General features: G+C 39.3%; 1 protein-coding gene across 5 annotated transcripts in view; it reads right to left on the reverse strand.

The window, feature by feature from the left end:
* Positions 1 to 17,446, reverse strand: part of raraa (retinoic acid receptor, alpha a) — a 397,302-nt gene that overhangs the window by 34,037 nt on the left and 345,819 nt on the right. For all 5 annotated transcript variants that reach the window (XM_061909159.1, XM_061909161.1, XM_061909160.1 and 2 more), the window contains one exon: positions 4,355 to 4,503. In XM_061909159.1, coding sequence (XP_061765143.1) covers positions 4,355 to 4,503 — 149 coding nt within the window. The remainder of the gene's footprint in view (positions 1 to 4,354; positions 4,504 to 17,446) is intronic.

Raw genomic sequence — 17,446 nt, forward strand, 5'->3', positions numbered from 1 at the left:
GGTTCAGCTGTGACCCCTGCACCCTTTCTGTCTGATCTGCAGCCCCACATCCTTCTTTTCTGTCAGTCACAATCTGCTCTTCGCTTCCCCTTGCCATCTTTGTGTCATACTGTGCAAGGCTACACGCCGCCCAAATGCCAAGTTTTATTTTACAGTTTATTTTTATACGCCAATTTTATCGACTTAAAACTACTAGTCGTTCCTAAAACCAATGCACCTGGTTGTTACATTACAGTCCTATTCCACAGATCTGTTTTATTCATGTCTTTTTATGAACTGAAATGACTCTATACGTACAGGGCTGCACTAAATAAGACCTCTGCCAAGGGATGGTTTGTCCATCCATTGGTTCAGGGACGATACATAAACGAGCAACAGGGATGGGAAATATGGCCTAAAAACTATATTGCGATATATATTGCAGCCTTCAGCGTTAACAATGTATATCACAATATTTTATTTGGTATGTAAATGATAACAGAATCGTTATGAAGGGTTACGAAGGCTCTTAAATTTGCCTCTGATGTATGCAGTATTGCGTGATTCCGGGTCTTATTATTTTCTCAAAACTATTATTATTGTATTGTTAATATCTGGTTACTTTCTGTTGTAACATGGTTCTCGCTACACTTCTGTTAAATCATGTACAATACACTTCTGTTGTTTGGATACTTTACATTAGTTTTGGCTGGTACTACAAATTTAGGTATCAATTCAATACAAATCAAACCCATGCCGATACTTCAACTTCAAATTTTGTAAATACAATTTCTATAGCAATTCAATACTGCGATGAGGTGGCGACTTGTCCAGGGTGTACCGATTGTAGCTGAGATAGGCGCCAGCGCCCCCCGCAACCCTAAAAGGGAATAAGCGGTAGAAAATCGATGGAGGGATGGATAGCAATTCAATATTAAAGTACACTTAGGGCTGCGACTCTTTGGGTGTCCCAAGATTCGGTCAATATCGATTCTTGGGGTCGCGATTCGATTATAAACCAATTTTTTCGATTCAACGCGATTCTCGATTCAAAAACGATATTTTTCCGATTCAAAACGATTCTGTATTCATTTAATACATAGGATTTCAGCAGGATCTACCCCAGTCTGCTGACATGCTAGCAGAGTAGTAGATTAAAAAAAAAAAAGGTTTATAATTGTAAAGGACAAGGTTTTATTAACTGATTGCAGTAATGTAAATTGGTTTTAACTATTAAAAGAACCAAAAATATGACTTATTTTATCTTAGTGAAAACATTGGACACAGTGTGTTGTCAAGCTTATGAGATGCAATGCAAGTGTAAGCCACTGAGACACTACTCTTTTTTTTAAAATGTTTATAAATGTCTAATGATAATGTCAATGAGGGATTTTTAATCACTGCGAATGCTGAAATTATAACTAATATTGATACTGTTTTTGATAATCATTTTTGTTTCACTACTTTTGGATTGTTCTGTGTCGTGTTTGTGTCTCCTCAATTGCTCTGTTTATTGCAGTTCTGAGTGTTGCTGGTTCAGGTTTGGTTTTGGAATTGGATTGCATTGTTATGGTATTGCTGTGTATTGTTTTGTTGGGCTTCACGGTGGTAGAGGGGTTAGTGCGTCTGCCTCACAATACGAAGTTCCTGCAGTCCTGGGTTCAAATCCAGGCTCGGGATCTTTCTGTGTGGAGTTTGCATGTTCTCCCCGTGAATGCGTGGGTTCCCTCCGGGTACTCCGGCTTCCTCCCACTTCCAAAGACATGCACCTGGGGATAGGTTGATTGGCAACACTAAATTGGCCCTAGTGTGTGAATGTGAGTGTGAATGTTGTCTGTCTATCTGTGTTGGCCCTGCGATGAGGTGGCGACTTGTCCAGGGTGTACCCCGCCTTCCGCCCAATTGTAGCTGAGATAGGCGCCAGTGCCCCCCGCGACCCCAAAAGGGAATAAGCGGTAGAAAATGGATGGATGGATGTTTTGTTGGATTGATTTAAAAAAAAAAAAAAAAACGATTTAAAAAAAAAAAAAAAAGAGAATCGATTCTGAATCGCACAATGTGAGAATCGCAATTCAAATTCGAATCGATTTTTCCCCACACACGTAGTACCACTGATAGCCACACACACACTAGGTGTGGTGAAATCTGTCCTCTGCATTTGACCCATCCCCTTGTTCCACCCCCTTGGAGGTGAGAGGAGCACTGAGCAGCAGCGGTAGCCACGCTTGGGAATCATTTTGGTGATTTAACCCCCAATTCCAACTCTTGATAATGAGTGTCAAGCAGGGACGTAATGGCTCCCATTTTTATAGTCTTTGGTATGACTCGGCTGGGGTTTGAACTCCCGACCTACCAATCTTAGGGGCAGCTAGTCTAACCATTAGGCCACTAAGCAGGTTATTCAAATTATTTCCTGATGTTTTGCCTTTAAAATTCTTCCTGTGGGCAGGGACTTAATTCCTGTGTTTCCAAACAATAACAAAAACGACAAAATATCTTCTGAGAATAAAAAATATCGATTTAACCAGTGTCGTATCAACCATATGCAGATACTATTCTTGGTATTGTTGCTGTCAATATTTGTATCGATCAGCTCACCTCGGTTTGAATTTAAGAGTTCTAGCTTGCGGTTTGCTTTGCACTGTGGCGGGACATTCGCCGCAAGCGAGAATGCTTCAGTCCGCTGAGGACACATTTGGTTCGTTTGTCACGGACAAATGTTCGACAAGAATTGAGTAACGTCGACACCGACTTAAACAAGTTGAAAAACTTATTCGGGTGTTACCATATAGTGGTCAATTGTACGGAATATGTACTGTACTGTGCAACCTACTAATAAAAGTTTTAATCAATCAATCAAACAGCCAAAAAGCGTAAGCAACCCTAACTGGCAGGGCCATTTACCTGTGGAAGTCCACAACAAGAACTTTTAAACTGCTGCCCTCGCTCTTATCGTTGCATCCATACATTTTATTCACAAGTAGATAGTAATAATATGTTGGATTGGCTTGTCATTACAAATATGCTCAGTAGATGGCAGGATAATGGCTACACAAAACATAACAGGTCAGGTCAGTTAACACACAACAAATATAACCTACCATTCACCATGCGCTTACACGCAGAGGTTTTGTTGGTCTAAAAACAATATAATGTCACATATTTCGTACGACAAACTAAAAAGCTCTGTTTTACCCCATGGACTGTTGCATTGATACTCTAATGACATGCAATTACATTTCAGGGGAACCTTGATTTACAAACTTCTCATGGTACAAACTTTTCGATTTACGAACTACAGACTGAAGAAAAATATGTTTTGTTGTACAAACCTTGTCTTAGTGCGGAAGGCGGGGTACACAGATAGACAACATTCACACTCACATTCACACACTAGGGCCAATTTAGTGTTGCCAATCAACCTATCCCCAGGTGCATGTCTTTGGAAGTGGGAGGATAAAGTAATGCAGACAGTTGCAAAATTTGGCTAACTGCAGCGACAAAACTCTCCAAGGGATCAGACCAGCTCCTTTATCACAGAGCGCTTATGTTCCAGTTTTGCGCACTCATTAATCTAATAAATGTGTGAATTAATTTAACTGTTTCATATTACAAATGCTCAGTTTTTTCAAAGATACAATTCACAAAATGCTTATTTAGTAAAAACGAAAAGAAATGAAAAAATTGCATCAATATATATATATATATATATATATATATATATATATATATATATATATATATATATATATATATATATTAAAGATGCATCAATAATCAATTTTTTATCAAACCGCAGCTCTTGAATTGTAACAGTAATCGAATTATGAGATGCCCATCTTTCCTTGCCGCCATGATGTAGTCTTAAGTTGAATGTGCCAGTATTTTCTTTTGTTGAGCCCTACAAAGTCTTTATACTGTAAATATTGAATTTACTAAACACCGACTGTTTGATTGTACCATGCATCTTAGTTGTAGTTTTCGTTACCAAATTTGGAGGTGTTGATTTGCCATGTAAAAGATTTGCCATGTAAAATCACTAATGCTAATCTTTAGCATGTCTTTGGCAAATCCAATGTAAATTAGCAAGGAGCTGGCACATTTTGAAAAGCAGAGCCTTACTGTACGTTTGAGTGCGTTCTTTTTGCTTTTCTGGCATGCAACATTCTGCACCCATCCTTAGTTATGGTCCTCGCTCAGATGAAAGCCTTTTTATTGTGTTACCCCGCAACCCCGAAAGGGAATAAGCGGTAGAAATGGATGGATGGATCTCAGCTGAGATTTTTTTTTTTCAAGACATCACATGAACATTACAAGATGGGAAAAATAGTTCTCCTGCCTTAGCAGATTCAGAGAAGAGCCCCGAGTCTCTCACCTTGCAGCCTTCACAGGCGCTGACACCATAGTGGTACCCTGAGGACTTGTCCTGGCACACAAAGCAGGGCTTGTAGACACGGGGCGGCGGGGGAGGCGAGGGCGGGCTTGGCACTATCTCCTCTGAGCTGGTACTCTGCGTCTCTATCGCTGCGGAGAGCAAAAAGGAGAGGAAAACACCAGAGGGGTTAGTGAGCGAAAATTGTCAGACAACACGCCATTAATCGATAAACAGTGTCATCCATGGGCCAGCTGATGCCCACACCTTGAAAAGAGGTGCGCACACTGCTTGATCGTGTGTTTTCTCTCTCCTACACACACACACACACACACACACACACACAAAAAAAATGACACACAAACACACACACCATCAAAGCAATAGCAAGCCCAGCCGCAGCAGTTTTTCCCCTCCCTTGGAGCCAAAGTGATGTCTTGATGTGAAGAAATGCATTGCTGGCAGGGTTCAAAGACAGTGCTTCCCTCTGATACATGGCCTGAAGTTGCTCTTTTATTCATCCTTATATAATCAAGCCTTAAGTAGGGATGCTTAGCAACTCATTCCTTGACGTTACGGATACAAATCCATCTGCAGGCAAGGCGAATTGCACTTTTTCTCCGGAATGGCAAACAAAAGGAAGTTGAAGAGAGCGTTCATAGGAACAAACATATTTTGCACGTGCTTGAAAAAGCCCGCTGTTGTCCATCCATTTTCTACCGCTTACTCCCTTTGGGGTCGCGGAGGGCGCTGGTGCCTATCTCAGCTACAATCAGGCGGATGGCGGGGTACACCCTGGACAAGTCGCCACCTCATCGCAGGGCCAACACAGATAGACAACATTCACACACTAGGGCCAATATAGTCTTCATGTAATATGTAATGGACTTTGACCTCAATATGCTGTGCGCGTGCGTGTGTGTGCGTGTAAAATATAAAACGCACGTGTTCACAGCACAGCGCTGCACCCGGTGGCCTACAGCCGAGCAAATAATGCCATAATCCCTGTTTGAGCATGGTGTGCACATGGAACTAGGCCATGGAAGTCCACCATTTTTATTCACAAGCCAATATGATTACTTACAATGATGACACTCCAATCCCTACCCCCCTTTAAAAAAAAAAAATCTACTTCCTATTTAAAAGGTGGTAGTAGTGCAACTCAGTTTCTATACATAAAAAAAAAAAAATCTGTCAAATTAACTGTACATTTTTATAAGTCTACTTTAGACACTTTTGAATAATATCCAGCACCTTAACATGTGGGATATAACATAAATACAATATATAAATAAATACATAATATAACAAATTAATATTCTTGTCAAACCCAGTGACCTCTAGCATCTTACTACATAGGGCTGCAATAATTACTTGATTCATCCGATTACAAAAAATATTAGATTTATATTCAGTTGTTTCAATTTATCACCCAATCACTCCTTTTGTTATTAGAAAAAATACAACTTTAAATACGTAAATATAGTGGTGCCCTGATCTGTGTGGTGGTGAACAGCGCTAAAGTTGTATTAATGCAAAAGTTATAAGTGCAATTTAAAAACAAATCATAACGGGTATTGCAAGTGGAAAAGTATTGGTTTCGTTAAACACTTTTCCCTATACTATGCATTGAGGCTACAAGACATGTGTTATCCGATTACTGGAATAATCAAACAAACTAATCAATAGATTACTCAGCGACCAAAATAATCAATAGCTGCAGCACTACATCTACAACATTCTAAAAGTATACCAATGTAAATCACTGGACATTACTGTATTGAGATTATGACTAAGAACAATTTGATATAAGTGTGTAATTTAAAGCTCAAGGATTCCCATTAACTAAATTAAAACAATCACTTTAACTCAAAATCAAGCCTGGCTACGATTAACACTATGTTGAATTATATATCTAATACAAGTACTTCACTTAATCACATTCAAATAAAAACCTTTACTGTCTAAACCAGGGGTGTCAAACTGGTTTTCATCGAGGGCCACATCACAGTTATGGTTGCCCTCAGAAGGCCGATTTTAACAATGAGTAATGTATGAATATATATATATATATATATATATATATATATATATATAAAACTAATATACATTCAGTTCATGAAAAAGGTAAAGGACATTATTGCGTTATTGGCACATACGATTTCGAAGCTTTCACAGGCCATATAAAATGATATATATATATATATATATATATATATATATATATATATATATATATATCCCCATCCATCCTGGTGCCTATCTCAGCTACAATCGGACGAAAGGGGGAGTACACTCTGGACAAGTTGCCACCTCATTGAAGGGCCAACACAGACAGACAGACAACATTCACACTCACATTCACACACCAGGGCAAATTTAATGTTGCCAATCAACCTATCCCCAGGTGCATGTCTCTGGAAGTGGGAGGAAGCCGGAGTACCCGGAGGGAACCCACGCATTCACGGCGAGAACAGGCAAACTCCACACAGAAAGATCCCAGACTAGTCAGGATCGTATTGTGAGGCAGTTGCACTAACCCCTCTTCTACCGTGAAGTCTTATATATTTATATATATAAAATACATTAACAATATATGTTTTATATAAGCAGCAGGAAAATTAAAAATTTACATTTTACTTTAAAAACTGGCAGCTCAGTCACCAGAATTTTATAGTAAATGCAGTGTTTTTTTTTACAGCATATAAAAAATTAAATATATGTAATAGAATGGAGAGACAATACCACTGTTTTTAGCGGTGAAATTCAAGCAACAGAGCTGCCAGTTTTTTTTTTAACCGTAAAATCTTGTTTTAATGTTTTTTTGGTTAGTTTTTTAATGTTTTAGTTCAGTGGTTCTCAACCTTTTTTCAGTGATGTACCCCCTGTGAACATTTTTTTAATTCAAGTACCACCTAATCAGAGAAAAACATTTGTGGTTGAAAAAAAAAAGATAAAGAAGCAAAATACAGCACTATGTTGCCAGTTTCTCATTTATTAAATTGTATAACAGTGCAAAATATTTTTTTATGTGTTGTGGTCTTTCTTGAACTATATGGGAAAAATATATAAAAATAACAAAAAACTTGTTGAAAAATAAACAAGTGATTCAATTATAAATAAAGATTTTTTTCTACACATCGAAGTAATCAACTTAAAGTGCCCTCTTTGGGGATTGGAATACGGATCCATCTGGATTTATGAACTTAATTCTAAAAAAAATTTCACAAAAAAATAAATCTTTAACATAAATATTTATGGAACATGTCCACAAAAAATCTAGCTGTCAACACTGAATATTGCAATGTTTTATTTTTGTTTTCCCAGTTTATGAACTTACATTCATATTTTGTTGAAGTATTATTAAATAAATATATTAATAAACACTTTTTGAATCATTGCTATTTTTACAATATTTAAAAAAAAAAAATCTCAAGTACCCTTTGACATACCGTAAAGTACCCCCAGGGGTACGCGTACCCCCATCTGAGAACCACTGTTATAGTGTCTTACTGTATATGGACAAAAACAGTACCAAAGTTGATTTTACAGTAAAAAACTAAGTTGGTGGACTTTAACCGTAAAAACTATTATATTACAGTCTACAATTTGATGGATAATTTGTTTTGAAATCATACGTCAAGCAGATATTTAAGTACATTATTTATCCACATACATATATTATATATATATATATATATATATATATATATATATATATATATATATATATATATATATATATATATATAGGCTTCACAGTGGCAGAGGGGGTAGTGCGTCTGCCTCACAATACGAAGGTCTTGGGTTCAATCCCAGGCTCAGGATCTTTCTGTGTGGAGTTTGGAGTTTGCATGTCCTCCCCGTGAATGCGTGGGTTCCCTCCGGGTACTCAGGCTTCCTCCCACTTCCAAAGACATGCACCTGGGGATAGGTTGATTGGCAACACTGAATTGGCCCTAGTGTGTGAATGTGAGTGTGAATGTTGTCTGTCTATCTGTGTTGGCCCTGCGATGAGATGGCGACTTGTCCAGGGTGTAAACCGCCTTCCGCCGATTGTAGCTGAGATAGGCGCCAGCGCCCCCCGCGACCCCAAAAAGGGAATAAGCGGTAGAAAATAGATGGATGGATGGATGGATATATATATATATATATATATATATATATATATATATATATATATATATATATATATATATATATATATATATATATATATATAGCGTTATCAGTAGCCAGAGGAGCCTGTTCAGTTCTAGACTGCTTCATCCCAAGTGCAGGACTAATAGACTCAGAAACTCTTTCGTCCCACACGCCATTAGACTGTACAACTCCTCTCTGGGGCGAGGAGCGGGGGGTACTAGGATGACAGGGGATGCAAAACAATAACAGTGCAATACGTTTTTCATAACATGGTCACTACTGCCTACTTTGTCTTGTTATATTCTTATTTTACTGTTATATTTTTATTCCCATTGTTGCTTTTTAGTTTTTATTCTTATTGTAATATTTCTCTATTTTGTTTCCATTTAAACCCCCATTATTTACTTTTTACTTTTATTTAAATTGATCTCAACTCTGTACACTGCTGCTGGAATTTTAATTTTCCTGAAGGAACTCTCCTGAAGGAATCAATAAAGTACTATCCATCTATCTATCTATCTATCTATCTATATATATATATATATATATATATATATATATATGTATATATATATATATATATATATATATATATATATATATATATATATATATATATATATATATATATGTTTGGAATACATGATAATAAAATATTTAGATTTTGATAATATTGCATCTGAACAGATATGCAATTGCGTGCAGTACATGATTTTTAATGCCGAAAAGGAAAGAACAAATATTTTTAGTGAGAAAAGATCAAACATTCTATTAATGCATATTACTTCCAGGCTTTCGTGGGCGACAATAAATAATGTGGCGGGCTAATCATGATTTAGCGCTGCTTTCGATACCGTCGATCATAATATTTTATTAGAACGTATCAAAACACGAATTGGTATGTCAGACTTAGCCCTGTCTTGGTTTAACTCTTATCTTACTGATAGGATGCAGTGTGTCTCCCATAACAATGTGACCTCGGACTACGTTAAGGTAACGTGTGGAGTTCCCCAGGGTTCGGTCCTTGGCCCTGCACTCTTCTTAGCGCTGCTTTCGATACCGTCGATCATAATATTTTATTAGAACGTATCAAAACACGAATTGGTATGTCAGACTTAGCCCTGTCTTGGTTTAACTCTTATCTTACTGATAGGATGCAGTGTGTCTCCCATAACAATGTGACCTCGGACTACGTTAAGGTAACGTGTGGAGTTCCCCAGGGTTCGGTCCTTGGCCCTGCACTCTTCAGCATCTACATGCTGCCGCTAGGTGACATCATACGCAAATACGGTATTAGCTTTCACTGTTATGCTGATGACACCCAACTCCACATGCCCCTAAAGCTGACCAACACGCCGGATTGTAGTCAGCTGGAGGCGTGTCTTAATGAAATTAAACAATGGATGTCCGCTAACTTTTTGCAACTCAACGCCAAAAAAACGGAAATGCTGATTATCGGTCCTGCTAGACACCGAACTCTATTTAATAATACAACTCTAACATTTGACAACCAAACAATTAAACAAGGCGACACGGTAAAGAATCTGGGTATTATCTTCGACCCAACTCTCTCCTTTGAGGCACACATTAAAAGCGTTACTAAAACGGCCTTCTTTCATCTCCGTAATATCGCTAAAATTCGCTCCATTCTGTCCACTAAAGACGCTGAGATCATTATCCATGCGTTTGTTACGTCTCGCCTCGACTACTGTAACGTATTATTTTCGGGTCTCCCCATGTCTAGCATTAAAAGATTACAGTTGGTACAAAATGCGGCTGCTAGACTTTTGACAAGAACAAGAAAGTTTGATCACATTACGCCTGTACTGGCTCACCTGCACTGGCTTCCTGTGCACTTAAGATGTGACTTTAAGGTTTTACTACTTACGTATAAAATACTACACGGTCTAGCTCCATCTTATCTTGCCGATTGTATTGTACCATATGTCCCGGCAAGAAATCTGCGTTCAAAGGACTCCGGCTTATTAGTGATTCCCAAAGCCCAAAAAAAGTCTGCGGGCTATAGAGCATTTTCCGTTCGGGCTCCAGTACTCTGGAATGCCCTCCCGGTAACAGTTCGCGATGCCACCTCAGTAGAAGCATTTAAGTCTCACCTTAAAACTCATTTGTATACTCTAGCCTTTAAATAGACTCCCTTTTTAGACCAGTTGATCTGCCGTTTCTTTTCTTTTTCTTCTATATCCCACTCTCCCGTGTGGAGGGGGTCCGGTCCGATCCGGTGGCCATGTACTGCTCGCCTGTGTATCGGCTGGGGACATCTCTGCGCTGCTGGTCCGCCTACGCTTGGGATGGTTTCCTGCTGGCTCCGCTGTGAACGGGACTCTCGCTGCTGTGTCTTGGATCCTCTTTGGACTGGACTCTCGCGACTGTGTTGTATCCATTGTGGATTGAACTTTCACAGTATCATGTTAGATCCGCTCGACATCCATTGCTTTCCTCCTCTCTAAGGTTCTCATAGTCATCATTGTCACTGACGTCCCACTGGGTCATTATTGTCACCGACGTCCCACTGGGTCATTATTGTCACCAATGTCCCACTGGGTGTGAGTTTTCCTACCGAGGATGTCGTGGTGGTTTGTGCAGCCCTTTGAGACACTAGTGATTTAGGGCTATATAAGTAAACATTGATTGATTGATTGATTGATTTAAAAGTAAAGAAATTAATTTTATACATTCATGCATTCTCCTGAGGGAAGTCTCCTGAAGGACTCAATAAAGTACTATCTAGTACTATCTATGCACGTGTGACAGCAATTTGGTTATAATACATTGCATTATCCAAACACAAAGTATGACAGAGCTTTTGTGCAGCCTGGTGTTATCAGCTCAACAGAGGACGGATTTGGGAAGTAGACAAGCAGCTCGGAGGCACCTCCTGCGCAAATCAGCCATCTATGTTTAACAGACTGGGCGGTGCTGTAATAGCCGCGCAGCAGCACCCGACACTCGCCGCATGACGACGCTCCCATTGGATCGATGCGCACAATCGCACTGCACTCTGGGCGACAAACAGCCGTTACGCGGCGAGCACACCTCCCCTATCTGTGTGTGTGTGTAGTATCAGCACGCAGGTCTCAGCTCGCTTGCCAACCTCCGTGTCCATGCAGCAGATGGTACACGGAGAAGGGATTATGTTCACCACAACCAAAATAAACCAACCTGATGCCCAGATCTGTTTAAGGCTTTCCTGGAAGTAAAAAATAAAAAAACGAACACAAGCCGTGCACGCTAAAACCCTGTCTGTTCAGCACTTTTGCTGTGTTGCCGGTCAAGCAATCTAGGGGTCCCATTGCAACACCAAACAGCGACACCCAACCAGGGCTGCCCTATTATGACATTTGGAGGTCATGTGTTACGTTGGCAGCAGGCAAACTAAACAAATGACCCAGTTGCACTAAAAGGGAGAAGAAATAATACAATGACAGACTGAATCATGTAGTTAAAGGAGAGCCTTTGGAGACAGACTGCAGGCCGGAGGAGCGCGTCCTTTCCCTACCATTCACCTCTGCGGGTGTCATCCGGGGCCCACAGCGCCCATGCAGCCCCTCCACACCAATGTCAAAAAAATGAAACCTAAATAGCGCACGCCTTACATAACATGGCATATTTTCTCATTAGCAGCCAGCCATTCACAGCTTTCTGACCGCCTCCGCCTCTCTTGATGTGGACTAATTACAGCGCGGCAATATTAGCGCGAGCGGACGGCAATTCATCCACATTAAAGCTGACAAACAGTGTGTGTGCCAGTCAGCCAGCCCAACACCCATACGCTCATCAAAACTGCATCTGCATGGACACATGCAATGGGCTTTTCCTTATCTCCTCTTTGGGCGCATGCACGCGCGCACACCCACACACAAACACACACAGTCTTAATGAGAGCATCCATGGAAATCTGGGACACGGGGACATGGGTCTGTGCGGGGGCTGGCAAGTGTAATTAAATACAAAGGCCGGCTTCTGGAGTCCCATCAGAACAGAGACATGAAGAAAAACAATGGCAGGCCTGTGGACAGAGAAGCTCCTTCTTCCCCCAGTCCGGGCCATTATTACACAACGCTATCCAAGCTGCAATCAACACTGCCCCTTGTGAGCGCGCCACAGTCATACAGTGGAGGAAGTGACTCACACCAGGCCTGGCAAAGCCTCATTGGGACGTGCCCCCCAACCCTCCCGAAAAAAAAGCAGGCCACGGTTGGTTGCGATGTTCTAACACCAGGAGGAGTGCTGGCGTGATCAAACAAGAGCACTCTACAGGAATATATGAAAACATGAAAAACTGGCGGATAAAATATGATTTTGTTTTTTGCATGAGAGGCTCTACGTATTTACGTCTAGTCATGCACATAAGCTTTTTGGCTGCTGGGGTGGGTATTCCTCGAAAGTAGGCCTGAGGATCACGATTAATCACAATGATCCGGTTTCGATTATTTCTGTTTTTAACTTGCCAGTTTTAAAGCATTTGTACTATAAACTACAATTCCAGATTAGTTCCAAATTGTATTACAGGGCACCTACGATTAATTCCATCTTTTTCCAACTAATAAATGTCGTCACAATGTTGGATGCTCATGTTAATGTCAAAGCATCAAATCATAAGGTTGGTGAGAGCTTGCACGCAGTTTTGGATGCCTTGATTTGATTTTTTATTAAGGATCCCCATTAGTCTTCCTGGGGTTTCACAAACTCATTACAATTACAAGTAAAAGCATATAATTATAACTACACAAAACAGAAAAAAATAAAAGCATCAAAAAGAAAACAAGCAAAAAATTTACAGTCACAGAATAATAATTACCAAATAAATAAATACTCTGTTCTGCAGTCTGGCTGCCTCGTTATTTGGACATTAAGTCAGACCCTCAGCCAAACCGGGAGAAGCTGCTGCTCCTCCTCCTCTGCTTCGATGTGAAGAAACACAAAAAAAACGTTGGATAAAGTATTATTTTCATATAATCTTGGCATGCGCATAACACTGACGTGCAACATGCAGTGACGCGAAACTGCTAAAAGCAGCTTTTTTATGCAGTCTCAATCAATCAGCGAGTGTGTAAGTGTACCTAATATTGTGACCTAGGGAATGTATGCAATGTTCATGAAGTTTATTTTCGACCAATGACCATGAAGATGACGACTTTGAAATACATAACATTACACACGGTTTGAACAGTAAAACTGTTTGAATATAGGAAAATGAAAAACACTGTTGATTCTTTGGCGTACCACTAGATGGAGCCTGCGTACCACTAGTGGTACACGTGCCACAGTTTGAACTAGACCACAGGGGAGTATTTTTAAATGTAGATTAAAATCATCATAGGTCCCTTTTCCCATGCTGAGTAAGTAACCAAATAGATTTAATAAGAAAAAGCACAGTAGCATAATGTGCTAACAAAAGCCTTTTGGTTTACATGCTTTCAAGTATAAGAAAGCACACAGAAGGATGCATTAGTCATTATTTTAACACTGGTGGCCAAAATATGTATTTGAAGCTATCCAGTTACAGTATCATGAACGTGCGTCCAAAACTGGCTAGCATTAGCAGTAGTAGCACATTGTTTTTCCACACGGCTTTTGGACGACAAGTAATCACCAAATTCCCCTTGACATGTAGAAGAAGTCATTTGGGATACTGTTCGGCTGTATATTTTGGAGTTTCTTAGGGCAGCTTTAAGGTCTAGGGGACAGTGTCCTACAGCAGTAATTCTCAAACGGTAGTACAAGTCGATTTTGTGACTTGCGTATTAACCAAATATCAGTGGTATTGTCATTATAAGCGCTAACAAAGACACACTATTAATAGCGGTGACGTAATCACTTCCGTTTGTCCCTATGTGTACATCATCGAGTGGTCTGCTCTTTTCTCGCTTCCCTGCTCCCTGTAAATTTACTGTAAATCATAAATAATACCTCTCACCTGGATAGTAGATGGCTAAGAATATAATCCAACAAGTTAGGACACTTTGACCGCCCTACAGGTCCTGGAACTAGCGAGAACGACACAAACAGCGCTTGTTCCTCCCGCCCCGTTTCTTCGCAAGGATTATGAACATGACCTTGTTCAGTAAGTGATGTTTTATTAAGTATGTTGGCTCATAAAGTCTGCAGTGAGCAGAAATCAGTGATGAAGAAACAAAAATTAAACATTTTAAATCAATGCGCCGCTTATGCTCAAAATAATCAAAATATGTAAATATTGAATATTATAAATGTCATTGTTACTACATTACACATATATTTACATCATGTATATAAAACCCGAATGGAAGCGTGGATGTTTTTAGGGGCTCTATAGGAAAAAGTGAACGGCTCCCATCAGCTCCATTGTAAGCGAACATTTAAAATATGTAATATTAATTTAATATTTACAATGCATAAAAAAATCAACCCATCATCGTGTCTTTCATAATGATTGTGAACGATAGGCAAAATCCCCTAAAAAGTAATATCCCTTTAAGAATTTTTTCTTTTCAATTTAAGTTGTTCATTTTAGCTCAGTACTATCATTTTATTCAAAACGACCATCACAGGTCCATCACTGTTTGCCAACCTTTCCAAGCCTTTTTTCAAGAGGGTCTTCGGGTCACAAGAAGAAAACCTCTGACAATTGGGAGGAAGATGTTTGGCACCACCTGTTGGTCAGCATGAATAGATCAATAGACCCCACATGTAAAATGGCATGTCTTTATTCCTAAGGGGTATAAAAAACATCTGAAAATCGGGTCAACGCGGTAATTAATAGAGGTGGGAATCTATGGGCACTTCATGATTCGATTATGTTTTAAAATTCAAAATGGATTATTGATGAATCTTTATTTCATGTATAGTGATTGACCTTTTTCGTTTCACTAAATTAGCGTTCATGCAAAACAATGCATTTGTAATAAGAACTCATTTCCATTACATTTATTAGATTAATGGAAGCGTGCGCAGAACTGGAAAATAAGTGCCCTACAGTAATAGAGCACAAAAACACTACATTTACAAAACATGAACTTCAAAACCAGCAGTTCATAAAGTGCTTTGATGCTTGAATACCAACATAAACAATAATAGGTTTGCCTGAGATACAAATGAAATACCGTATTTTTCGGATTATAAATCACATTTTTTTTCATAGTTTGGCCGGGGGTGCGACATATACTCCGGAGCGACTTGTGTGTGAAATTGTTAACACATCTCCGTAAAATATTAAATAATATTATTTATCTCATTTGCGGAAGAGACGAAGAAAATGTCAGCTAACGTCACACACACGTCAACCAATAAGAATTTGGCGTGGGAGGGTCATGGCAGAAGTGTATTGTGGGTCATGGAATGCTAACTGCTATATGCTACTGCTGTAGCTATTAAAACGGTAACTTATAAAAACTGAGAAGGGCTATACAAAAATGGCATCGAAAAAGAAATCATGTACTGCAGAATACAAGCTGGACGTAGTGAAATATGCAGCAGAAAACGACAAGAGGAAGCGGCGCATACCTTTGGAGTTGGCGGAGTTGTTTAGAAGTGACATCGAGGAAGAAGATTTCATCGAATTTAGTGATTAGGAGTGACAGATTGTTTGGTAAACGTATAGCATGTTCTATATGTTATAGTTATTTGAATGACTCTTACCATAATGTGTTATGTTAACATACCAGGCACCTTCTCCGTTGGTTATTTATGCGTCATATAACGTACTCTTATTCAGCCTGTTGTTCACTATTCTTTATTTATTTTAAATTGCCTTTCAAATATCTATTCTTGGTGTTGGTTTTTTATCAATACATTTCCCACAAAAATGCGACTTATATTCCAGTGTGACGTATATATGTTTTTTTTAGGGGTGGGCAAATTAGTGCGTTAATTATGAGTTAACTCATTAATCTATTAACGCCGACAATTATTTTATCGCACATTCGCGTATGTTGTTTACATGCTTTTATTTTGTTAACGCCTTTTCTTAACAAGATGGCGTCGCCCGGCGTCGAGGGGCTCTTGGTAAAGATGGAAAATTTGGCAAAAATACCGGACAATTCTGCAAATTTCATGGCTGGCTTACAGCGTGGTCACTCCGGGATCACTTACGACCGCCAGACAATTCTGGATGTGGATAGATCGGGCCGTTTTGGACTGAATGACGCGTGCTTGCTAGACCGGCTAGCTAACATGGGAATACTTCCCCGGCTACATCCAGCGGCCTGTGAAGCAGCGGAGTATATGTGTTGTCTGTCTATTTATAAATAATGCAGACGAGGCGTATTGGCTGAGTTCTTAACGTTTGCTTTCAGAGCGTGCATATCACAACATACAAGATGCCGTCATGGCGACACAACCTATACCGGGCTACCGCGCATGCTCGTCACTCCTGTTGCATGCTGTAGTTCTTTTATTCCCTGGCTCATAACGTCACAATATAGTACCATGTATATGATGTGTTCAGTTTATCAAAGCACCAAGCAAACAATCGGAAAATTCCCATCATATAAATTCCTAGATATGGTCATAATTATCTTAAGTGCACTACGCAGAATAAACACAACATTATTAATATTGCTACTACGGATAATTTGATCAAAAATTCCCTAAAACAGCCCACTACCTATAATATAGGTTTTTTAAACATAAGATCCCTGATAAAAAAAATGTTTCTGCTGTTACCTCAGAAATTGCCTGTTCAGATGTTATGATTGTGGCTCAGAGATTTGTATGTAGATTATATTTATTTTCCATAACAAACAGGATAACTTAAATACCCTGGCAGTGTCAATAAGCTTAAATGTTTGTATTTACATTTTTTGAGTTGATTTTCATAAAATATGCTATTTAACTGCTACTGTTTAACAAGGACTGATTTAAATTGTGTTTGCACAACACATTTTTTGGCGCTTTTGTTCATGTCGGAGAATATTCCAATAAAGGTGCACTACACACTACTTTTGAATTCAT

Source organism: Nerophis ophidion, linkage group LG08 (genome assembly GCF_033978795.1).
Source record: "Nerophis ophidion isolate RoL-2023_Sa linkage group LG08, RoL_Noph_v1.0, whole genome shotgun sequence".
NCBI lineage: Eukaryota > Metazoa > Chordata > Actinopteri > Syngnathiformes > Syngnathidae > Nerophis > Nerophis ophidion.